At 40.1% G+C, this 26,898-nt stretch overlaps 1 protein-coding gene across 3 annotated transcripts in view; it reads left to right on the plus strand.

The window, feature by feature from the left end:
* Positions 1-26,898, plus strand: part of MIPOL1 (mirror-image polydactyly 1) — a 277,415-nt gene that overhangs the window by 44,813 nt on the left and 205,704 nt on the right. For all 3 annotated transcript variants that reach the window (XM_019551720.1, XM_019551718.1, XM_019551719.1), the window contains exons 5-7: positions 1,879-2,095; positions 4,468-4,600; positions 7,015-7,120. In XM_019551720.1, the coding sequence (XP_019407265.1) occupies positions 1,879-2,095; positions 4,468-4,600; positions 7,015-7,120 (456 nt within the window). The remainder of the gene's footprint in view (positions 1-1,878; positions 2,096-4,467; positions 4,601-7,014; positions 7,121-26,898) is intronic.

Below are 26,898 nucleotides of genomic sequence, written 5' to 3' on the forward strand. Positions count from 1 at the left end.
ACTGCATCCCTGCTCTGAATAGGCAATGCATGGCGACCTAAGCTGGAAAGGGGAAAGATCTAGCCAGCTTGCAGATTTTAAAAAGACTGCAAGCTGCATTTGGGGGGTGCCCAGGATGAGCACCCTTTGGCACTGTTGTTTGGGACAGACAGAGAAAGGGAGATGGGGTTTCTATTGCATTTATTGTTATAACTGTTTAAATTGAATAATGTGTTTCCTTGGGGTAAAGAAAAGAATGTTTGGGTTGGGGGGCAATACCCCCTCTTCAAGAGGGGGGTACAGTCTGGGGAGGGACTCACTTGTGTAAGGCAGGGAAGTGGGTGAGGTAGGACAACCCAGGCCCTCCTGTGAGAGAGGGGAGGAATGGGCTTGAGAGGGACAGCAAGGATGAGGGGAAGACTCTCCTGGATGTGAGGCATGAGACTATACAGGGATGGAAAGGAATATGGGGAGGGGAATTTCTTTTCTTTTGTGGAAGCATTGGATGTAGGTTAGGAATAGGGTTTGACCAGGCACGGGTTGGGGGGAAACACTTGCCTAGGAAGCAGGGGAGCAGGACGGTATGAAGTGGGGTGGATTGTTTTTTGATTTGGAGGTTTGGACAGAAGGGAGAATTTTCTTTCATTATACTTTCTCATTTTAAAATTTTATTTTGTTTTAATATGTTCCATGTCTTTTATTATAAGCTGACTCAAGCTTTTTTGGGAAGGATGGCATCCAAATGAATATGTACAATAGATGAATGAATAGTAGCTTTATAAAATAAGTGAAACTTCTAACATTTATGTTCTCTCTTAATCTAATTCAATTAGCTAATAACAATATGATTTTCTTGTTTTCAAATCACCTTTAGGTTTCTTCCACCCCATTTTATAACACAGGTTAATATATTTGGCAGTAACTGAGACTAGCTTATCACTTTAGGAAAAAGTAACTGCATCCTTTTTTACTGACTGGACTGCTGAAGGGCGGGGAGTAGTCTTGTTGGGAAATGAGCTGTAAATCTTATTCTTAATTTAAACCCTTTAGCACCAACAGTATCTGCTGAATAGCCAGACTAAGGTAGGCACCTCTTGTCATGTTAATTTTAAACACACCATTTTTCTTTTTGATAAACTTGTTCCACTCTGTTCTTTAAGCTTTTTGGCCAGGTGACATAACAGCATGCAGGTTGCAGGTGATCCTGCATCAACCATAGTTCAGCAAAATATTTTAGAAAAGGAATATTATTAATCTTGGAGTGGGAAGAAGACTGCATATCATGCTAAATGCTCTGTAAATTAGTTCTGTGTTTCACTAGGCTTCCACAATTGTTGTGAAAGTCATTATTGCTCATGGAAAAAAATATTGATATGGAAGCTGAAAATCTGAGTGAGGCTGGTAGTTTTTGGAGCCAAGAAGAAAATTAAAACGTTTTTAAGCTCATAAGGCTGTAACTCTCATTAATCTCATAACTTTCTTGTGAGGGTCCTTTACATTATATTACCTTTGCAAAGGGGGCTTTTAAGTCAGTCTCAATAACTTCAGCTCACTTTATGTCCCCTTTACTTTGCCAAAGTTGCATAAAAAAAGTCTCTGCAAATGAGAATCTGATCCATAATTTTCTGAAGTACATGCTTATTCTGGCCACTGCAAAAATTCAGCATGTATTATTAAAGCTGAGATGATATTTTACAAAACTTATTCTGGTAATCTTCTAAAGGCTGATGCTATATGAGGAAGGAGTATCTGATGGGGAATGAGAGATTAGGAAATGAAGGGAAATTTTTATGTACGTATAAAATATCTAGTGTGTTAATAGATAAATCAAACAAAATCGTTGCTTACTAACTCTTGTGTGGACAGATGCACTGACTTTTTGATTATTTTTTCAAACAGAAATTTATAAACCGGAAGAAAAGAAAAAAATTGGAACAAAAGTCTATCAACATTCTTCTAAAAGCCTTCAAGAAAAACAGGAACTGATTCCTCATGCCAATATTGAAGCAGATAAACTGCCAGATTTGCCAACAACAAGCCTGTGGAAAATGCAGACTACTAGTGTCCAAAATGTTTGTGTAGAAGATGTTGCCTCTCATTCTACTAATGAACTAAGGTGAATGCAAGCACCCCTTCCCTCCCTGGATTCAGAACATTTTGCTATGATAGATTAACTTTTTAAATGAGGCTAAGCTCTTAGGGCATTTATACACGTACTTTTCTGTCTCGCAATGGTGCTGCAGGGCTTGCATGTGTAAAATGCCCTTGGGTTTGAGGTGGGAAGGATATTGAGTTGTCAGTGGTGATGGTGACAGGATGGAGATGTCTTTCTATTTTCCTCCTCCACAATATTCTCTCTCTCTCCCCCCCCCACCACATATTGTCTTTCAGAATATCATCTCCCTACCCTGATACATCCAGCTGATACAAGACCCACAACAAATGTTTGTTTACCACTGTAGGCTAGGGAAGTCATCCCTAGTGTCTTTTTATTCATTTTTAGGAGTAATATAAACTCCCATCTTCGTATAGTTACCAGTTGTCCAAAGTATGGTATGAGAACTTTGGACTTATCTGCAGGATATCCCGTTCTTTTTCTTTTCCTATTTGAAGTACTGTGACCATCTTATTGTATTTAATTATTATTGCAAAGCAATTTAATCTTCTGAGCTGTTTTTAATTTTGCTGTTGTTCCATGAAAGAGTCTAATTTATTTACTAGGCATAAGAGCTTTCAAAGACTCCTTAGTCACTTCTGAAAATAATGTTTGAGCCCCAAGTTCACTTAAGTGCTTTTAAAAATTTTAGATCTTCAGTTGTCTGGCAGGGTTCACCATCAGTATTTAATAATGATCATCTTGTACTGGGGCTCTTATGTGCAACAGTCATGGGTTAGACCCCATCCTGATGGGCGCTGAATAATTAAGATAGACCCTGCCCCAAAGAGCTTGCAATCAAAACAGAAGATAAAAACCAATAGATGAAGACAGACATGGCTGGGGGTGAGTGGTATGAGGAAATGATGATGAGATCTTGCTACTGAGCTTGAAAGGTAATATTTTGCTCAGTGTGCTAGCAGAATTAGTATTCTCAAGCTCTTTGTAGGCATCATGACTAAGGACAGTTATTAAGGAAGGTTTGAAGGTGCCTAATGAGTGTTCTGCGGGAAGCACTTTCCAATCAGGTATGGTAGTGTGGGAGAAAGCACGAAAGTGTTTGCCCACTTGCCAGATTTCAAACAACTGAGGCTGGCATCCTTGGCCAATAAAATGCAAGAGGCATCTTTTCAATGCTGAATGAGAAATGATAGGCTGTGAAGGCCCTTTGAGAGTGACGACAAATAATTTGTTTGATGTGATGAGGAACGGGGGACCCAATGGATGGATGCTTAAAGAGAGGTGACATGAAATGAGCAATGAGGTTGGAAAATGGTTTCTGTAGTAATATATCGTTTTTCTTTTTATCATAATTATTTCTAGGATTTGTGTTATATTTGGACATAGCACAAAAAAGTGGATGATGTCCAGGGTACTAAATTAAAGAGTGTACAGTGTTGTAGTGTGATACCTGCTCTAAACTGTGAAGGAGTTTGCCTTGGTTCTGACTTAAAAGTAAGATCTAAGTTATCTATAAATAGCAGGTGAAGGACAACAGTATTTTTAAACAACCTTGCTTTGACAGGTTGTAGAAAGGCAGACTTGTGGTCATTGCTGTTACCACTAAAACCAGTTTCAATTCTAATGTCATTGGTTTAGCTAGAGAGTCTCCTAGCAGTGATAGCCAGAAAAGGATTTTGTGCTTCAAGTGAGCTTGCCTCACTAGGGTTTAACAGCAAAATAGTCATTAAAAAGTTTCAGCAGTTAAGTCCATTCAGCGTCTTTCCAAAAATTATCTTTTGAACCCCTTTTAACTCTTTTCTGTCTTCAGCTAAGTGTTTTTTAGAATACTCTAGGTGGTAAAAAAAAAAAAAAAGAAGAAGAAGAAAGACCTGTGTCTAAATATACTATTTGAAATAATAGAATCTTTTTTTATCGATTTTGTAGAGGAGGAATTCCTTGGTCTCATCTCTGAATATTTTCATTTCATTTCATTTCATTAAGCATCGTCCATTCTCCTGAAAAATAAGCTTTCGTTTGAGCAGCAATTTGATCCTCAGATATTTCATTACTTTGTCACTGCAGGTTAAGCCCAGCTTTTTAATATTTACTTCCTTTAAGCATTTCCCATTTATAGGCTTCGTATCCTATTTATCTTAGTTTATTTTATATCCTGACATTTTAGTAAATTTGTTTATTATTTCAAATAGTACTGGTATAATAGGTTTAAGAGATGATAAAAAAGACAACATGCATCTATGTCGTTATTTTATAAATTATAAATCTGAGATTGTTAACAAATAACTAGATTTTGTAAACTGAACATGTAATGAATATTTGGACAATTTTGTTCAGCATTTGATTAAGGTATTTTTGTTTTGTTTTTAACAAAGATCTGCAGAACAAGGTGGCAGAGTGCTCTCTGACTTTGTGACCTCTTGGAAGGATGCTGCCAACCAAGATAAAGAAATGAATATTTCATTTCTTTTAAAAGAATTGGACTTTGAGAGAACAAACAATAGAAAGGTACAATTGAGATATTCAAATTATAGTACTTGCTATTTTTCTTTTTCCTACTAAACCTACATTTTAACCTTTCCCAATTTTGGTGTACTATTTATTTTAGCACATTAATCAATAGCTTCCTTGTCATTTGGACTCTTAGTATTTATTTAACAAATGATTCTTGGGAAGTAATTAATCTTTTATTCTCTCCTATGACCTTTTAAATCAGTGACATGAATTTCTGCATCATAGAGATGCAAAATAAGGAGATGAGTGGGATCATTCATTTACATTTTACTGGCTTTTCATTACACTTGTGGAACCTGAAAAATTTGGAGATACAAGACTTAATCCAAAATCTATTAAAATGAATTGGAAAGTTCCAATTGCTTTCAATCAGTCATGGATCAAGGCTCACAGTGAACTTGTTTTATATAACAGTAGAAACTTAGTGCATCTCACTTTGGACAGGGAGACCAACTGTAGGTTAGAGAACTTTCTAAATTAGTGATTTAAGTAAGCATCATTCAGAAGCAATCACATATTTTGTGGTGCACTATCTCATTCATTAATTTGACAATAGCAAATTAAGTTATATTATGAGGTTATTATAGTGGATTAATAGTAAAAGTACCACATACAATTGCACACAAGTAATGGTATTTTAGTAATATGAATCTTCCTACAGGTTGCAACTACAGTATTTGCCAAGAGGGGAGAAAAGACAGTCTCAGAAGTAGACATGATTATGTTAAGCCCCAGTCCTGCAAACATGCAGTGTCTTGACTTGACTCATTTTGGTTATCTCACTGAAGTCATTGTAAACTTTACACATGCTGCCTAAGTATTTGCAGAACTCAGGGTGGAGTGAAGTTTTCTCTTTTTATTAGCATATCCAAATTGCACTACAATTTAATTAAATTACATATTACAGCTGATTGACCTGAACTTTATTTCTTATTGTATTGTTCTTTCCTGACCATATTTGTCCAGGCTTTGTTGTTACTGTACCCTAATTCCCACAGAAGTTAGTCATTTAAACATGACCTCATTTCTATATCCCCAAGTTGAATGATCTGCTCTTGAATATTCTGTCTTCTGTGTGCTGAATCCCACCCATTACTTTGCCTAATAACAAAATTAAAATGATAATCAGTGTAAATTTTATTTTTAAAATTCATATAATTTTAGAACATACTTAGAGAACACAAGATCCATCCTCTACTTTATAGCGCACTCTATTTGAAGGAAACTTTGGAGAATGTGTACATTCCAAGTGCAGATCATTTTAACTCCCACATCCTCTGATTCTCTATTGTAGTCTCCATGGGAATTTTCTCTCTGGAATCTGGAGGATTCTGAGACTCTGAGCTTGTCTGCAGTTCTGAAAGTGTTTTGTCCTCCAGCTCACCACCATTCTATGCTTTATCGGTGATATTTTAGTATCTAATGCCTCCAGCATCACTCTGTCTTGTTTATTTGCTTTTGTGTTGTGTAGAAAGTACTTCAGTCTAAGACAGTGTAGAAATTTAAATAATGAAGCATCCACATTATCAAAAGGTGAAAATGTACTTTCCATGGCTTCTATTTTATTTTAAGCAATTTATGCCCATTCTTAGACAGCTCAAGCAGAGCATACCAGTTCAGTATAACTTGCTATATGCTTATAAGCACAAGGAGAGATTTGTTTAAAAAAAAGCCCCCAAATCTCCATGCTGTATTTCTAGGCCACTTCACTGGCAGGCCCTGATGCCACCACATTGCTTTAATACAGTATTTTGGAATCAAATCCTATTGTCAATGGCATTCTGTACAGTTTCCTTTGTCAGTGAATCACATATACAAAGCCAATGACAGATTTTGGCCATGCCATGATTTATTTATTATTGAATGACAACTTCACTTAAATCTCCCAAATAAAGACTCATAAAATGCCCCAGTACAACACAGGCCCTCCATAAGCATCATTTTGGCATGTAAGATATACATGAAAGAATGTGCTACTCCTACATATTCCATCCAGTCATTTCAGTTTGCTGAGACAACGTTGCCATGAAAGCGTTTTCTGGTGACAGTAGTCTGAGGAATGAGATGCATCACTCATCCCTTGTTGCTTCTGAATTTCTTTGTGCAGTATTGCCATGGCTAGCAATTTCTGAGATGCAGTATCCAAGATGAAAATGATGCTAATGTTGTCTGCTTTACAGAGCAAAGATGAAAATAAGAGTTGAAGAAAAGGGTGCATTTTTCTTCAGCAGTTGAAATCAGTACAGATTCATTAGACAACTGTTGTGTTCCTTAGTGTTTGTTTTTCTCTGGAAGGAGGAGAATAATTTTGGGAGGAGGTGTATAATTTTATATTTTGCTGTAGGTTAATAGAGCTTAGTGAGTATATTTACCTGAAAATAATCACATTGTCCATTTGTTCAATTCAGCTTCAAGATAAGCTGGCTGAAAAGGACAAGCAGCTGAAGACAATAAAGCTGGACTTAGAACTGCAAGAGAGAGCTACAGAAGCTAAGATTGCAGAAAAGACTGCAGGTACAGTAGGCAAGCATTTAACAGATGGTCATATAGATCATACAGTACCTGCGGTTGCTATATGACGTGGCCTAGTGAATGTTAGCTATATTTGCTAAAGGAAGGAAGGTTTGACTTTTTTGTGTGTGTGTGGCTGTTTAGAGTTGCCTAGAAAATAGGTGGCTTTAACATCCTGGTACTGGTATTAGTAAGAGCTTTACCTGTATTCATACTGATTTGGGCATTAAATGCATTGTTAACACCATGTCAATCCAATCACAAAAAGGTTGTTTGTTTTGTTGGAAGGTCCTGAACAAACAAGGGGAAATAATGATTACCAGTGCCTCTACCTTTCAACCAGCAGTTCAAATACCACTTATTGTTTTAGCTTGTTCAGAGCAATACTAACCCCCCCTTTGTAGGGAGATAGTCACACGTTCACCTCAACTGGAGACCTGCACTTTACTTGAAAAATCTCTTCTTCTGGTAGTTAATGAATTTTTGTCTGATGACGTTGATGATGGTATATCTCCAGAGGATGAGGTTTATAGCAGATTTCCAAAGTGAAAGGTTTTTAAAGTTGGAAGGCACTACTGGCACTACTTCATTGTAGTGATTTCTAATTTTGGGGTCCTCAATATACTATATAGATCCAGCATAATATTAATAGAAAGACAATACAGTAATACCTAAAAGACAGATGACTGTTATTTTTCTAATCTTTCTCCATATGATTTAAATAGGACATGAATATTTTATGAATTACTTCACATAATTTATTTTCAAGAAAAATTAAGGTTTTTAAAGTAGGTGCAAAGCATAAAATTGCTACTTAATGTACATTTTTATATAATATTAATAGGTCAGATACCCGTGTCCAAAACACTGGTATGGAAGGGACTCATTATCACTAGGAAAACAGTGGTGGAAAAGAATACAAATAAATGCTCCAGCTTAAAGACAATAAAAAGGATGGTTGACTTTTTGTTTAATGTGAGACTTGTAAGAGTGATCTACTTTGTGTGTCACAGATAGAAAAGAGGGTGCCTGGGGCCAGTTTGTTGTGGCAAGGGTGGAGCAAGGTTCTGGGAAGTAAAGTTTCTTTTTGACTAAGCCATCCTGTGCATAATCAGAAGAAATAAATCTTCTGTATAGACTGTGGTTACATCTTGATTATGTTGCTGCCAAACTTTTAGGCAAACAGTTTGGATTAAGTTCCAGGTTATGTGTTTGTTTTTGGATGTTTGCGCAGTGTTTTACTTCAGTGTGTATAATAAAGAAATATTTTATTCAAAGTAGATCTTCATTGCTTGTTAAACCCTCTGAAAAAATACCATAGATACAAAATATATAGTCAAATTCCTAACCATAAAGAAATAACTGTTGGGAATCTTTTTCCTTTTTTATTTTCTGATTATATTTCTAAATATAAGAATGATATCCTGTCCAAAAAGATATGGCATGAATAGTAGGCCTGTGCAAATGGGGAAGTATTCGATTTGGATTCAGATTTGGCTGATTCAGAGGACAGTGATTCGATTCGGTGATTCGAATAACTCTCCCCATTTGATTCGGCCAAATCAGAATTGGAGATTCGGCGCTGAGTTGGATTGGCCAGGGAGAGCCAGGCACAGCCAGGCAGCTGCAGGTTCTTCCATGGCTCCTCCGGCTGTGCCTGCCTCCCCTCAGGTGGGGAGAGCCATGGGAGAAGCCCCTATAACTGCCCTGTCCAGCCCCATCCCCCGCACAGCCCCAGCCTCCCAGCACTTTAAAAAAAACAACAACAAAAAATGCCCTGCAGTCACCAGCTGCAGCAGTGGCAATCAGGGCCTCTGAGGGCTTGAGGTGGAGCCCCGTCCCATGTAGCGCAATGCAGTGGGAGGCAGCAGGGGTCGAATGATACAATAACTGCTTTTGTGGTCCCACTCTCTTTCTGCCTTCTGCACCTTCTGATTCAAGTAGTACAGAATCATAGTGATAAATAATTGCTGAGAAATAGGATGTCTTTCTGTTTGTAATCTAAATGGAAGCAGAAATCATTAGTAACCTCTATACATTGTTTACTTCTTGCTCTCTTTTACCAATATAAGAATTTCCAGAAATTTGGAAACTGAATTTGGTTCAGTGGAGGTTTGTGCGTATCTCTAAAAAAATAACCTAAGAAACTGATCTAGTAGGTAGTCAAAGGCTTTACTAATGGAAATTTTAAAGGATTTAAAATTTAGGAAAATTATTTCATTTGCTTGTGTTTAGTTATTTGAGGACGGGGGATATGAAATCCTAGCACTTTGTTAATGTTTAATTACTACTGTGTATGCACCTGGAAGAGTGAGGCTAATAAATATGGTTCTTTTCATTCTTATCAGCGGCAGTAGGAAGCCATAATAGGAAAATGACTTTGCAAAAGTATATAAAAAACAGTATCACAACAGTACACCATAAAACAGTTACCGTCTACTCCCAGAGACATTACAATTAGCTTCAAAAAGGTAACCTTCCAACTGAGAGGTTTTTTGCTCATTTAAAATTTGTGGCAGGACAAGAAAACATGGAGACAGAAGAAGAGGCTATTTTGAATTTTAAACTATCATATATTTCAGCTGCAAATACCCAAAGCTTGTCTTATGGTCCTCACTTCTTGAAAAGCATAAACTGCATAAGAAGGAATAAAGAGGAAGAGGGCAAATATCTGAAGGGCTGTAGGGCAGCAACAAAAGCAGAAGGAAGAATGGAAAGGAGAGTGATACAAGGCACTTGTAATCATCTGCAATATATAATTAGGATATGTTGTCAGATGGGGCTTTCCTCTCTCCCTCTGTCCTTGCCTTATACCAGGACTTTGTCCTCAGTTACCTTTTCTGTCCCAAGTATCTCAAGTTGTTTTTGTTGGGGTTTTGTTTGTTATGGTGGGATTGGTCATGTCCCCGCAGATGCACACACTTCTTTTCCCCCATTTTGATTTGGGAGATGAGACTTGGACCAGTAATCCAGAAAAGGAAACAATTTCATCGGGGGAGGGGGGGAAGAGGGGAAGGAATAGACCAATATTTCTAAGCCCATACTGTCTAATAGGGGCAACCTGAAAATGCTGATTAAGCTGGTGATCAGCATACTGTTTCTGAAAAATAACTTAAAAACTACATTCCTTTACACCTGTGGTCCACGGACCCCTGGGGGTCCATAGGCTATGTGCAAGGGGTCTGTGAAAGATGATTATGATCAGTCAAAAGTATGTGAATGCTCACGCTTACCATTCAAAAGGGTCTACAACTATATTCAAAATTTCCAAAGGGGTCTGCACTTTCATTTGAAATGTTTAGGATCTGCAGCTGAAAAAGGGTTGAAAGCCACTGCTTTAGATCAGTTAAGTAACTCACTCTTTTGGTCACAGAAATAGAGAAGTGCACTTCCCAGGTGGTGTTTTTCAGTGGAATGCCTATTAACTAAGTTGGAGAAAGATACAGAAGAGAAACTTTATGTAGTAGTCTGGCTTTTCCAACTTTCACGCTGTCACCCTAAATATCCTACCCTATTGTTTTTGGAGTGGACTTGGGACTTTTTTCTCCTGATATTTGCATTTAAATTCTATATTTGGTAAACCAAAGTCACTTTACTATCCTAGAAAAGTGGCCTCACAAGCATTTTGCTCATAGAATGACTTCATGGCACCTTAAACAGTAGGTGTAAAGACATGGGGCAATATGATTAGCAGGAACTTAGCACTGGATTGACTATTGCATTTTTAAGATATTCAAAACATGTGCATGGCAGGAGGCATGATTGTGCCTGAGATCCCATCATGCCTTATTGCTGGTGCAGGGGGAGCCTCACGTGCCCCCACATCTGAGAGATTGCAGCAGCTGGTTTCCCAGCCATGGCGGTGCATGGGGTGCCCCTGCAGCTGGGAGATAGCAGTCACTGCCATTTCCCAGCCACAGGGTCCCCTGTGGCTGGCAGCCCTGTTAGCTGGGAGCTCCAAGGCTTGGTTATGCACATAGGCCCTCCCAGCTGGAGGCTCCAATCAACTGACAAGCCACAGGGGCCTCTGGCCACACTTTCTGTTAATGGCATGATAACTTGCTAGCTGCTTCCTATTACACATTTTGTGGAGTAATGTTGTAGCTTATTCCTCTTTTTATCACACCATTAATTGATTGATGTGTGGTTAGGTGAGCACTTAAAGTGTGATTAACTGGTTAAACATGCCTTAAATATAATGTGTAGATGGAGCCTAAAAGCCATGCCTCTCTGTATGAGGTAATAAGAATCAACAAACTGGCTTAACCCTTTCTAAAAAGAATCAACATTGACTGATAGGGTAGACTGTTTCAACAAATACCATCAGCTTATTACAATTAACAGTAGAAACCTTTGCCCTGTATAAGATAGAATCATAGGAAATTAGGGCTGGAAGGAACCTCAGGAGGTCATCTAGTCCAACCTCCTGCTTACAGCAAGACGATCACCAACCAGATCATCCCAGCCAAAGCTTCATCTAGCCGGGTCTTAAAAACTTCCGAGGATGGAGATTCCATGATCTCTCTTGGTAACTTGCTCCAGTGTTTTACTGCCCTCTAGGGCTGTGCGAAGCTTCAGTTGCTGATTTGATTCAGCAGAGATTTGGCCCAGTTAAGTGGCCGAGCCTCCAAATCTGAATTGAATCAGGAGACCGTTTAATCTCTCCAAATCAAATCGGAACCCTCCAAATCAATTCGGAGAGGTTCAGAAAGATTTGATGATTCAGACAGACGCAGCTTTAAATGTTTTTTTTACATACCTCAAGGTACCAGGGTGCTCAGGAATGCTGAGATGATGGGGGCCCCCACATGCACTTCTGGTCAACTTCTGGGTCTCCCAGGGAGTACATGTGGGGGCCCCCTGTGCCTCCCTGGCTCAGTGACTGGTGCCTCCTGGGTCTAGGGGGGCACCTGGGATCCCCCTGCAGGCAATTGCTGAGCAGAGGGCATGCAGGGGGGGCAGGGCCTGCACACCCCCTGGCGGACCCAGAAGTGGACCAGAATACCTTTGGTCCACTTCCAGGTTTGCCATCAAGCACGGGGGGGGAGGGGGCCCCTACACTTCTGTGGGACACTCCATTTGCCCAAGCGTCACAGCGTTCACGAGCCACACCTAGTACCTTGAGGTATGTAGAAAAAACATTCAAAGCTGTGACTATGGCCAAATCGCTGATTCTCACAGCATTGGATCTTCAGATTTGGATTCTGCCAAATTGAATCAGGGACAGTGATCCAAATCAATTAATTGAATCACTGTCCCTGATTTGGGCCAAATCTGAATCGAATATGGCCCATTTCACACACCCCTACTACCCTCCTAGTGAGGAGATTCTTCCTAATCTAACCTAAAATTCCCTTGCTACAACTTGAGACCATTGCTCCTTGTTCGTCATCTGCCACCACTGAGAACAGTCTAGCTCCATCCTCTTTCAAGCTCCCCTTCAGGTAGTTGAAGACTGCTATTAAAGCCCTTCTTGGTCTCCTCTTCTCTAAACTAAATAAGCCCAAATCTTTCCTCATAAGTCATGTTGCCCAGCCCCCTAACCATTTTGGTTGCTCTCCACTGGACCCTCTCCAATTTGTCCACATCCTTCCTGTATTGGAGGGGCCCAAAACTGAACACAATACTCCAGATGTGGCTTTATCAGTGCTGAGGGGAATAATCACTTCCCTTGACCTGCCCAAACACTCTTACCAATGCAGCCCAGTATGCCGTTAGCCTTCTTGGCAGTTGATTCCAAATTCAGTTGTCAGCAGCAATTCAGAGGTAAGGTAACAAAAAAAGAAAATAGTGTGAATAATTCATGGAGGGAGAGAACTGTTGATGAAAGAAGGGGAAAAGTATGTGCTAATGAAACCTGTATCCTGTATACCTGTTAGGATAATATTTTCTGAGATACAGGTTTCTTTGGAAACTGTACCTTTACTTGTACAGTTCTCAAGTGTTTAAAAGATGTGATGGGAAAGTGATACAAAAATAAAGTCATGTGTCAAGTATTTGAGGCATACATTGGTGTGCGATTGGAGTAGTGCTCTCAAACTAGGAGACTGGCAACATGAAGAGAAATCTGTTGTGGTCTCAGCCAAGGTGTGCCACAAGATCTTTTTAAGGTTGTGGCACAATACTAGCACTATTACTTGTGCAAACACTTACACATGATTCACAAGATAAACTTGGATAGTTTTTGACACTACGGATTCCTAAGAGTTGGCATTTTGTGAGGAAAGCTTTGAATCTAACCAGGGGTCCCCAGAGTCTATAAAGGTTAAGAACCATTGCCTTCGAGCAGTGGGAACCAACCTTTTTTCCAGGTATGTCATAAATTATTTCCGCTCCCCTGAGTGCCAGTCAGATCTCCTTCCCCTACCATTTGCTGCTCTGCCTTCTACTCCCCATTTATTTGGATCTGCTTATAAATTAATAGATGCAAAAAATATTGACAGTTTATTTTTGTCTGTGTGAAAGCTAACACAGAAAGGAATTGACCAGCTAAGTGCTAAGCCTTATGTAATTGGGAAGTCCATTTCCCCTTTTCTAAAGCTGTGTCCTACTTTTCTTCCTTTCAGAAATGAAAAATGGAAGAAACTACCTTTCTCTGAAACTCTTTGCTGATTACATTTCATTTGTTTTTATGCCTGTCTCAAAAAATGTAGCAAGAGTGCTACAGTGAAGTAAAATGTTTCATCTGTTCCAATGTGTAATAATATTGGGAATTGATGATTGTGAAGTTCTTTGAATCCTCAGATATGAACATGAATATAATGAAGTGCATAGCATCATAGAAAATGACCTGCGTCAACTTTAAAAATAATTTCTGTGTATTCACAACAGCAAAAATGAAAACAAATATTCAGTTGGATATTAATTAAATGTTTAGTTTAACATTGCTTATTTCCTCGTACTTTAAGTGATCTCTTCAATAAGAGCAGGTGGAGTTACTTCTAGCACAGAAGAAAAGTATTTTACATTTCTGCAAAGCTCCACTTTAGAGTCCTCTCTTTAGATGTTAGTTATTTTTCTTTCTTGCATGTCATCCATTAAAGATTAGCTGTGGAAGGTTGGAGCATGGAGAGATTATGAATGACAGAACAACTCCTGTGGAATAATAATCAGTTTTTGGTATTTAATGCTGTTTGACTTTTGCAGACACATTTCTTATTAACCTTTGGTACAAACAGAAATCCAGGTTCCTGATATCTCATGGAGAAGATGAATTCAAGATCCTCTTCCAATTAAACTGAAATAAAGCCAATATTGGGTTTTAGCCAAAAGAACTCAGTAGTTGCCAACCTTTATGTTTATATGCCTAAATATATATGTTATCATATGTTTATAAAAAGTATGTAATACCTATACATTCACTAATTATTCAATTTTTCTTTAATTATTTGTGTGTACAGTATAAATAATCATTTTTGATTTCTTATATTAACTTTGCATTATGTAAATATGTTCTTAATGTTTTAGAAAACTTTTTGATACATCATAAAATATTTTTTAAATGACAATAGCATTTATAAAATATTTACACGTGACAAAAGCATCCATTTGCATTATCTGTATGGAAATGTGTATTGCCCTATCAGAGGGGGAGAAAATAAATTTTGTTGTGACTCAAACTGAAAGACCTAAAATTGGTAGCTTAAATTGTATTAAAGTCTACACTGAAATGTTTGAAAATGTCAGTGTTCTAAAAATAGCGTACATGCCATAGCCTTCTACACTCTAAAATCTGAATATATAACAAAATTGATATTACCATATTAAGTCATTTATAGCTTTTGTTTTTTCATAAAAATCCATCTGGTGTTTTTTGCAGTTATATTTCTGATAAGGCCTGGGTAGTGAGTGGGTGTGTTTCCCCCCTTCTAGAATGTCAAATAAAAACATAAAAGTGTTCTTCTTCTCCCCTATTACTAAAATCAAAGGGGGAATCCTAAATCATCATCCGTTTAAGGGATAACATGACAAACTATATATTATGTGTCAAACTATAAAATGCAAAGATGAACACAAACTGTAGACAGTCGCATGCAAGCCCACCTTATCTGCTAATCCTTTTTAATGAAATAAGTACTCAGGCAACAGTGGTCATTCATAGAAAAAGTTTGAATAGGATGGATATCAAGGGTTTGGGTGGTGGGGGTTGTTTGTAAAATAGGCTGTGTGAAATACAGCTGATTGAATTCCGAAATACTGAAAATGGAGGGGTTAAAGTTGTACGATAATGAGTTGCACAATAATCAAGTTGGGTAAGTCCTGAAGGTCTATGTCCAAATTTCCCCATTTTGTTTTTAACTGAACAGGGATTTGTGTACATAATAAAAACACCATACAGAGCTCCATTTGATAGTTGCCAACTAAGCAATTTTAGCTCTTTAGTAAAATCAGTGTGTTTACAGCATCAAAAATTTAGGAACAGATTAATACTACACACTAAATACATATAACAAACACAGAGCAATAAAGGTGTCAGTGCATTCTATCTATGTTTGTTCAGATTGTTTATCTACAGTGTCACATTTATATGTAAATGGATTGTAGTCTCTAACTCCTAATATAGACCAGTCAAAAATATTGTTTTTTGCCATTTTCTTATTACCGTTTGTCATTTTACTTCTAATTTCCAGGTACCAGATGAAACTTAAAATATGTGATTGCAGCTTCCAAAATTGTAGCTTAAGAACCTAACCAAGTTGCCTACTTCATATTAGAACATTACAGAATGTTAATAAAAATGAAGATCATGGGAGTTTTGCCACTGACCTCAATGGGAGCTGAATAAGTCGCTTACTTTTAGAATATTTCCAGGGATTATCAGCACTTTGCAACATGTGTGTGCAGAAACAGATTGATAGCACGTTTTAATGACTTTCACAGCAATGTAATGAATCTGTTTCCATTTATTTGATTACAGTAAGGTTGGTTTCTAAATTAAGAGCTAGAGTCATAGTCATTAACCCCAACTTAAAAAAAAAATGTTAATGTATTTGGGTTTCTAAAATAAATGAATAATGAAAATGTTTTTCATAAATGAAAATTTCATTTTGGGAAGTAATTTCAAATAAATATCCATAGTAATGGCCTGGAAATTGTCTACACTTTTGCAACCCAGTGTTGTGGGAGATGATGAAAGAGGGATGGCAAAGCTGAAAAGGAAGATATTCCTTGGTGAACTTCTTCTCTATTTTTATTCTCTTCCTGCAATTGTCTGCCTTCTTCCCCCTCCCATCCCCAAAAGAGAGGGAACAACAGTTACAACCACCACACCAGATAAATGTCAGCTGACCAATCTTTCATGGAAAGTACTGAGCAGAATTAACTCATTACAGGAATCTTAAATTCAAAGTACAGTTCTACCAAGCATATTGTTTCTTGTTGTGACTTTAGAATATATCTTCAAAGTCAGGAGAATAGAAAATATTTTTTTCTGCAAACTAAACCGTAATTCCATACAGGGTTGTATACAGCTTGAAATATGGGTCAGATTATGGTGCTGGCAAAATGTTATTTTCAGTTAGTTTTGAAATACTTTAACTTGGGGTACTCCAAGCATTTTATCATAAATATATATCCTGTCATGTACACTGTCTTTTTACTGTTATGGCAATACTGGGGGGTAACTGTTTAAAGTGCTGTGATGATTGCAGAACAAATGCTAAGAAAATCCTAGGTCACACAGAGTTCAACAACCACTAATCTTGAATACTACATCTAAAACTAAAAATACCCTAATGCCTTACAACAGAAAATTATTATTTATGGCATTTTTAACACTCTTGTTCCATGAAAATCTCTCATAAACCATTACAGCTAGAATTAACGAGAGAAAGTTAAAAAAAAAAAAAAAAAAAAAAGGAAACGCAGTAATTTTTTAAAGCTTTTGTTTCTAATTTTTGGAGCTTTTTTGTTTTCAGTAAAAAATTGAGAAGTCTACTTCTAGTAATGCAAAATACCTTATAGAATCCTAAAATATCACTGTTTTTTTTGTAATAGTGAAATATATAGAAATCCAATCATTAGAATATTGTAATATTTTTTATTACTTCTGAAAGAGCATTGTGAATAATGTTCTCCACTCTATTAATAAGGTCTTATCTTTTTATCTCACTTTTTAATATGAATATTGTTAAGTGATTTTGCTGAGGCAGTTGTTTTAAATTCTAAGAATTTTTTTCTTTCTTGCCTTTCCCATTTAGTTTTCTATTTACACAGATGACCTTTAGGAAATCGGCAAACAGATTCCTTTCTTGGGAAAGTACTCCCTCCCTTCCCCCAAAGTTCTGTTGTTTGGAGAATCATGAACCAGATTTAAACTAGAATGATTTCCAACACTACTGTATTTTTAAAGGTAGTTTAAAAAGTGTGCAATGCAGGTTTGCCAAAAGAATCAGGTTCAACTAAGAAAATATGTACACTGGTTTGACTTGGTAAACTCATACTCAGTGTGGTTCATCTTCTTCATATTTACTTTCTCCCATATTAGAAAACAATTAGCTTACTAAACAAATTTGAGTATTTGGGGGAAAAATCTACTTTGAGTCTCTCTCATTTGACTAAGAATTACAGGATATTTGATAAGCTTGTTTAAAAATGGACATATCCAAATATTATTGTAAACACGCAATGATTTGTTTTACCTGCAATATAAGTATTTTACTTAGTTGGCTTACATAGTAGCTAATAATATTTGTTAATGTAATTTAACTGCTGTGAACCTTTACTGAACAAATATTGAAATTTATACAAGTCAAAGAAAGAGAATCTCTAATGACTTTTGTAAAAGCTCCCATTTAATAGTTAAGGAGAAAAGTTTATATGACATACCAGATGCAATTAACAGTAGATTTTACATTTAATAAAAAGAAAGAAGCATATGTATTTGCTTTATTCATTCCATCATAATTTGCATTAGAGCTGTGGGTGTTTAATGAGCAAATTCCAACTAAAATGCTATATTGATTTTCTAAGTGAACTTTGTAATAGCTCTCTACCTTCCAAAAGCTCTCTGTTTACAATTGTTTTCTTTACTAAAAACTAAAAATGTTTTAGAGTTGATGGGTTTAGAATAATGATGGTTTTGAAATAAAGAGCTCTTACAGGATAGCTGGGGGCGGTTATTATAAGAAAGATGTTATTAAATTATTCCAAAGCAGATAGAATTTATAATGCTATATAGCAGTGTAATATTTATGTATATTACAACCACACATTTAGTAAGCTGTGGAAAATACTCTCTAGTGCTTTTTTATGTTAGGTCAGTTTTATACAGCATTATAAAAATAAACTCTTAGACTGTTACACATCATTAGAAAGCTATAGTTACCTATGTATGTCTATAGATATAGAGATATAATACACATACTTTGTTAAAGTATTCTTTATTTTAAACTAAGACGCCAACTATTCGTATTGTATTATGTCATTTTCTCTCTTGAAATGAGTACAATTTTTTCCCTCATTGGTTAAACCTCAGCACAAACAGGATGGATAGGGTTGGTTGGTACATCTGTGGAAGGTTTCCAAGGAAAACCCAGGTGCCAAAAAAAGTGGAGCTGGTGACTAAGTAGCTGGCACTCTTTTCACTGAGTCAGGCACTGAACACGTGTTGGCTTCAAACTTGGAGGTGCCATCTTTTGAATGGGATTTTAAAATCTACTTCCTTATGATCACTTGCACTTCTCCCATGGCATCCATTCCTCTGGCTTTTTCCAATAAGCAGAACAGCATTGATCCCATTACCTTAATCATGTTCCATCTTGAAGGATTACATTATTCTGATCTGCATATCTCCCATTAAGCTTTACTTGAGCATAATATTTGTCACATCCTTCCCTGAATGTAGTATTGATGTGCTGTTACAACCCAGATTGGGCTGCATTACAGTTAAAAGTTGAATTATTTGCCACTATTTCATTTCTGGATGCTTCTGGTTGATAGTATATATAAAAGTAAATCTGTAGTATTCTTTTATGTGTATGTAATAGAATGATATAATATTATATATTTCTATATAATATAGAATGTAGTTTTATTTTCCTATATAAGCATACCAAACTACACAGAATATTTTGTTTGCTTTTTTTTGTTGATTTGGTCCTTGTTTTTCAAGAAAGGAAGGTTAAAAAGTATAGGTTATGTGCCTTTTTTGGCAGCACTCTCAAAAGCCTAGATACTTCCTAGATCTCCAAAACCAGGGATGGGCAATTAGTTTGGCTGGAGGCCCCTTAACAAGTTTTGGTGAGCTGTTGAGGGCAGGCAGCCCTGCCTCGTGAAAAATACCCTGCCCCCTGGTTGCTATCCTGGGACCAGAAGTCCCATGCCTAACCCTTGACCTTTGCCACCAGAAGTCCCTCCCCTTGCCCCCCGAGGTACTCTTTTTGGGAAGGGGGATTGCCATCTTGAAAGCAGGAAAAAAACCCAACAAATTATATACTAAAAGAATCAAACATCTACTATACTTACTTTAATTTTATTTTTAAAATATTTTGTCCTGATTTATGCACGTTTGCATAATAGCTCAAAATAGTCTTATTCTTGTATATTGTGTGTGGGGGGATGAAGGGGTCTATGTGGGGGTTGTGGTTAGGGATTGGGTATGTGTGGGGGGGTGGATGTGGAGGGATGTGGAGTATGTGGTTGGGGCAGAGGATGTGGGGGTGGGTCTGGTGGAGGGTAGGAGTGTGTTTGGGGGTGTGTGGGAGGGTGTTGGTGTGTGAGTATGGTGGGGCAAGGAGCTATGGGATTGTGGGGGCAGTGGGGCTATGTTGGGGTGGGAGAGTGTGGGTGGGGGGCAATGGTGAGGGGTTGGGAATGCATGGGGTGGCTGTGGGAAGGTTTGGGTGTGCTAGGAAGTATGGTGGTGGGGTGGGAGTTGTATGGGTGTGGGGGTCCTTGGACTTGCACACTCCAGGAACTCCCTGGAGCTGCATGTGGTGCTAGCGAGTGGGGCCAGCCCCATAAAGTGCAGCTTCCCCACACTCCCACCCCAGTTCCCAGCCACAGGTGGTGGCAATGTGTAGGGCCAGACCCACTTGGCCCAGCAGTGCTCCTCTCTGAGTCCCTGGATGCACATGGTGGCAGTGTGCGGTGCCAGTCCCACCCAGTCCCATAGTGTGTAGCTCTTGCACACCCACCACAGTCCCCAGCCGCACATAATGGTCACATGCAGGGCCAGCCCCACCCAGCCTCATAGCATGAAGCTCCTGCATTGTGCAGAGCCAGCCCAGCCTGCTCCATAGTGCATGGCTCCCTATGCTCCTGGCCCACTTTCCCCCAACTGAAATCCTGGCCCTGGCCCTGGCCCTTACCTGAATTCCTACTTGCAAGCAGGGAGGGCTGGGAACAGCCTCAAGGTAGAAAGGCAAAAGCTCTGCCAGGCAGAGGCTTCTTGTCTCTATTGCCCCCTGGCTTGGGTTTGGGGGTGGGTCAGGCCAGGCTGGGGTGGGGGAGGGTGCTTGCTTAGCAACCAGGGCCACGCCTCCTGCATAGTGGTGCTGGCTTAAAGTGGGGGCAGCCCAGAGCCAGGGCTTGTGAGCTGGATGGAATTCCCTGGTGGACCCAATTCAGCCCATGAGCCATATTTTGTCTGCCCCTGTCCTAAATGCACTTATGTTGCGTGGCAACCTGAAACACCCTGTGAGTCTGAGTTCATTGTGCTGTCCTTAAGCTTATGGTATGGGTGTGATCCTGACTGCTCCTTGTGGTCTGTCAAGTAGCTGGTGTTTCATAGCTCTAGTTTCCATAAGATTGCAAGGGCTAAGTTTATGCTCAATTTCTTGCTAGTGAGTGAAAGGAGATGCCCTCTGCAAACTCTTCTGCCACCTCTGTGGCATCTATGTGGGGGTAATGTAGGCAAAATCCATTTTTAATGCATTTCTTTTCAAACCTGTGCTTTACTGCTTTAAGTGAAAGAAATCACTTTTTTGTAAGTAGGATGCATCTCTTCATTATTAGCGTTTGAGGAATAAGTCTGTGATTTGTTTAACTATTGTAGTAATAATATTTTCATGTAATATGAAAAAGGATTTTTAAAGAAATGCTATTTTATAATAGAATTTTTAAAATGTTATTTTACACGTGCTCACACACACAGAGCTCCTTGTGCATGAAAAATCATATGGAAGTTTTTTCCTGTGGAAGGATCTGGTAGCTAAATCTTCAGTAATCAGTCATGTGGATCCTACAAGGTCTCCACAGATGTTTACAGATTTATTTAGCAGCACGTCTTTTAAAGATTTCTTAGTACACCTACTGTTAGGAATACATTTTTTGGTCACTTGAATAAGTTAGATTCATGCATGATTTTCTTTGGCCTTTCAAATATATATTTTTTCATATGAAAAAATACAGTATCACTGTAAAAACAATTACAGTTGTGATGGATATGAAGCTATAATGGATGTGTAATTAATTGTCTTAAAGATATGTTGACCATGTTATTGAATGTTTACTACAGGGGTTTTCAACCAAGGGTACGCGTATCCCTGGGGGTACTTTGGAAGGCCCTGGGGGTATGCAGCAGCACAGCGGCAAAACCAGAAGTGCCCCCCCACCTCCCCTCGATGAAAACCCTCCTTCCACTCATTGACCGTCCACCAGGGGTACCCTGACCAAAAAAGATGAAACCCCACCTGGTTTACTATATAAATATATTGGCTTAGTTTAATAGGGGCTGAGGAAAAACAAACAAAATTGGGGGGAGGGAAGAATAACTCAAGATAAGCCATTTCTTTGCATATGAATACTTGAGGGTGGGTAAGAAACAGTATCAGAGTCAGAAGTCGGCTCAGGTACATCTGAGATCAAAAGCACTATGGCAGGTTTATGAAGGGTCTCTTAAAAAGGGGAGCATTTGTTCAGAAGAAATAACTGAAAGATAGATACTGCTAGAGTATTGGAAGAAGTCAGGCTTGCCCAGTTTACTTTCAAGAGATGGAAAGATTTGAGGTAAAATAGATATTTGTAGACCACTTCAAGATGCTTTTTCTCTAAGTGCTTTAGTACCTCATTTTTTACGGCTACCAGGTCATTGTATATGTTGGAAGGTTATAGACTCCAGGTGCCAGAACACAGTGTCTAAGTATAGTTAATACTCAGTTAACTATAACTTGGGTTCCAGTCTAAGAATGAGAGAAATGATCCTCTGTGCAGCAGAAAACTCCTCTTGCTCTAAACATTAAAGGATAGTCAAAATATTTTAAGATATTTAAATTGGAATTTAGAAGCTCAAAATATATGTGCAGTTGGACAGTTTTGTGAGAGTATTCATGACACTTGTTTCCCTGTCAGTGATACAATTTGATACATCTATCTCTTCCATGACCGTGTTGGCATGGTGGACCTGACTTCCTTTTTAAAGAGAGAGCATACCCCTACAACTAACTTGTGTATCTGTCTCCAGTCCTTCTTCATTCAGACACTCAGATTATTCTCCTCTTCCACTATCCCAGAATTGCAAAAGTTATGTCAGTCTCCCCTGCCCCTTTAGTTTGCTTCTTAATAGTTTTGCTTGTTACAGTCTAAAAGCACAGGGAGGATTTCACATCCTGAGTGAAATTCTAGAGATCTGTTAGGATTCATTCCTCTATATTTTCATCTTGTGTTCTATGCCCCTGAGCTACTTTGCTTGGGAAAGGGCTCAGGGAATCTGTAGGCTAAAGAGTATTCATTGCATAGACCACATTATTGCCCAAATATTTGATATTCTTTTTGCTAATCCTTCAAATGACCCCATTCACTGAACTGCTATGTCAAGGGTGGGCAAAATACAGCTCACGGGTAGGATTTGGCCTGCAAGATGATTCGATCTGGCCCACAGGGCCCCTAAAAATTTAGAAAATTAATATTTATTTGCCCTTGATTCCTGTCAAAAAAGACAGGAACTAAGGGCAACAGGACCCAGGGGAAGCCCGGCAGGCTCTCACAACAGGAGGACCTGCCTAGCTCCACCCCCCCAGCCAGAACCCCAGTGGGGGCTTCTGGCTTGGGACCACATGGCTGCCCTGCACTGGAACCTCAAGTAAGGGGGAAGGCGGGGAACCTGGGCAGGGAAGAAGCCTGGGGAAAAGTGTCCCGAGGAAAAGCTGAGTGATGGGCTGCTTCCCCCCACCCTTGTGTTCCCCCTTGTGCTCAGCTTTTCGCCAGGCTCCTTCCGGCGCAGGGAAAAGAAGCCCCTCCCCCACCCCATGGCTGGTGGCCCATGCTGCAGGCACTCGTAGCCCACATGGGACTGCCTGTTCCTGCTCCAGACAACTGCAGGCAGGCTGCGAGTGGCTGCAGTGTGGGATGCTAGGCACGGGGCAGGCGAGGGGCCACTTTCCCTGCCCTGTGCTCAGCACCACCTTGTAACCTGGTCCCGCTGCCAGCTTGGGCTCCGTGCCAGCTTGGGCTCACCCACCGGGGCTGCACATGGCAACAGCAGCTGCGGCCCCCCCCACTTGCCGCGCTGGGCAGTGTTTGCCACTGTCGCCTCTGGGCTGCCCAGCGCACGAGCTCCAGGTGGCCAGCAGCAGCCAACACTGCCTGGCGCAGAGAGCGGGAGGGCCACAGCTGCTGCAGCCAATGGGTGATCCTGAAGCTGGCATGGAGCCCAGGCTGGCAGCAGGGCCGGGTTACAAGCTGATGCTGAGCACAGGGAAAAGCAGCCCCTCGCTTGCCCTGTGGCTTACACACCGTGCTGTAGCTGCTTGCAGCCCATGTGGGCAGGGGGTCAAGGCTGCACACTGCCCCCCGCCTGTACTGCAGGGCTGGGGGGTACTGGGAGTGAGTGGACAGGGAGCCAGCAGGAGCATGGAGCCCTCACCAGTGTCCTGGGGCCAGCACCAGCAGGGTCCAGATCAGGGTGGCAGGAGTACAGGGGTCCCAGCCAGCAGGAGCACTGTGGAGCCAGGCCAGCTCCCCCCTCTCCCTGCTGGTGCAGCCCAGCCCTGCTTCACAGACCCCGCCAGCCTGTGCCCCTCTTTGGGACACACTGGTGCTGGCCCTGACACATTGGTCCCAAGATGGTGACCAGGGGGCGCGGCTACCTATGAGCTGTCGACAGCCTGCCCAAACTATGCAAGCAGTCCTCTGCCTGAAATAATTGCCCGCCCCATGCTGTGTCATTAAGACTGAACTGTAGGAAGCATGTGATTTCATCACGAGGTATGTCTTTTCTCAGCAGAATTTGGCCCTGGGCAAGTATGTTATGGTAAGTTGGGCTGCTGTGACACTTACTTCTATTTGCATATTAAATGTTTTCTGCGAGTATATTTAAAATATGGTTTGCAACAAAGGTAACTTGGCAGCAAAATTTATTACATTGTGTAATTACCATTTTTATTTATTGCCATTACTGTGGTGCTTATATTACATTGCATAGAACCGCTTCAGTAGAGATGAAGCAAGAATGTACAAAGGTGAAATAGGAGAGGAGAAAGCCAAGATGAAAGCAGAAAAACTGTTGAATAGTTAAGCAGAGGTGAGAACAACGTGAATAAGGTTTAGAATTGGCTCTAACAAAAGTGAACAGGAAGGATTTAAGATGAAACTTGAAGGAAATAACTCACCAGTGGCTCAGATAGGGAGAGAGTTCAGATAGGCAGGGCCATCCCTAAGAGGGGGCCGAATCAGGGCAACTGCCCTGGGCCCTGTGCTTTGGGAGGCCCTGCAGAGCCAGGCAGAGCAGTGGCAGCATGGAGCTGGGTGGAGCGGTGGCTCCGTGTGCAGCCACTCATTACCCCCCTCCCTTCCCTGCCACTTCTTTGGGTCCAGGGCCTGTGGGATCAGAGCAGGGGTGGGGCCCAGCACAGGCTGATTGGCCCCAGGCCCTGCACCCTGCTCGGATCACCTCCACAGATAGGTGTCAAAGTGCAGGTGAAGTAGTCTTAACGAGACTGAAAATAATTCCAGGATTTGGAAGAGTCAAACCTTGGACATTAAGGGACTGCATGATTTATCAGGTTTAAAAGAATCTTTGGAAATTTTGAAACCTTAGGGTGCCTATACACATGCATTGAGGCTGTGTCAATGCACTATAATTATAGTGCATCTAAGTAGACCCAAGTAATTACTGTGCTCTAGCAGACTCCAGCATCACATGTATCAGCATTGCTGTGCTGAAAAATGGTGGCAGGGGCACTTTAACTAAAACTCTTTCAGTGTGCATTACTTAAAGTGCCCCTGCCGCCATTGTTCGGCATGGAGATGATGATACGTGTGGCGACCTGGGCACTTTACTTAGAGCAGCTCTAATTAAAATGCCTTCCTACTGCCACATGTGTATATAGGTGTATAAAGGTTTCTAAAGGTGTTTAAACACCTTTAGAAACCTAATTTTTAAATGAATTTGGAGATGGATGGGAAGGCAGTGACAGTGATAGAGGTCACAGTACTTTTTCTTGCAATGCAGGTAGTTTTGTTGCAATGTCCTGAGTCCCATGAAGTTTAGAGAGCAGAGATTTAAGACTACTGTAAAGACAGATTTGTGATATTAGAAAGGAAAATGATGAAAGTATGAATAAGATTTTTCATGAAAGCAGGGTCACAGTAGGGATCCTGGCAGTGTTCCTGAGGTGGTTGAAAACTGAAATGCAAGAAGCAAAAGAAAGCACAGGGTGAAGAATGACTTGAAGGTGTTTAGTTTACTCCCAAGGATAGATAGCAAATCTTAGTTTATTGGCACCTAATGCTTCACAGCCCATGCATGCTCTAACAGATAATATAACAATATATTAAATAATAAAGGGAAGACTTGAAAGAAAGAAAGGGATGCTAACCTTATCATCCTCTGAATACCAAAGAAAGAAGCGCTATGCAAATACCTAAGCAAGTTAGAGTTTGTATCTATCTAAGGGGAAAATGAGGTTACTGGGCTAGATGGTCCTGTGGTCTGACCAACTATTCCCTTTCTAAGTATTTATGTTCACTACTTCAAGCAATTGAGTTTGTATGGTGTTAAAAGCAACTTGAGTGGATAGTTTCTCTTAAATTTGTGTGGTGTGCTGGTATCCAATACGAATGTGAGCTTCAGAACTTTCCCTTCCTTTCTGAGTCACTGCTTTAGAAGTGATCATTTTAATTATCAATTCAGTTATTGAATGATTAGTATGAGGGTGAACCTGCACTCTTTCTGATTCTTCAGATACTCATACTAATTATTAATGCCACTTGGGTAACATTTTCAGAAGGGTGAAACACAATATTGTGCTGATGGGCTTAGATTAGGAGTATTTTATCTAGAGCAGGGATGCCCATGGGTCCAGAAATTTGGCACAGGAAGCAAATCTACAGACCCATGGGGAGCCCCAGCCCTATGTGCTGGGTCGAGTATCTGATCCCAGTGCAGGATGGCACCTGGTCTTTAGGCCTAATTCCAGGCACACAAGGGCAGCACTGGGCCCTCTGGCTGGGGATACCAGTTATCCCACTGGGGATAACTGAAATGTGGTGGGACTCAACGCATGACTGGGTGGTGAATGTCAAGGGCTATAGGCTGTACAGGATAGGAAGGAGAGGTGGGGGCGTGGCACTCTATATTAAGGAGAAATACACATCCTCGTCAATTAGCAAGGAGTCGGAGGAAGGGCACTCTGAAGTGCTTTGGGTTAGAGTACAAGGCAGTGGAGGGGAAAGAGACTTAACGGTGGGGGTCTACTACAGACCTCCCAACCAGGGGGAAGAGCTTGGCCAGGAATTCTTAGGTCAGCTCACAGAGGTAGTGAAGTCTAAGAACGTGGTAGTCATGGAGGACCTGAACTTCCTGGACATCTCCTGGGAAGAGCAGTCAGCCAGGTCTGACC

Source organism: Crocodylus porosus, unplaced genomic scaffold (assembly GCF_001723895.1).
Source record: "Crocodylus porosus isolate Cpor-Errol unplaced genomic scaffold, CroPor_comp1, whole genome shotgun sequence".
NCBI classification, from domain to species: domain Eukaryota; kingdom Metazoa; phylum Chordata; order Crocodylia; family Crocodylidae; genus Crocodylus; species Crocodylus porosus.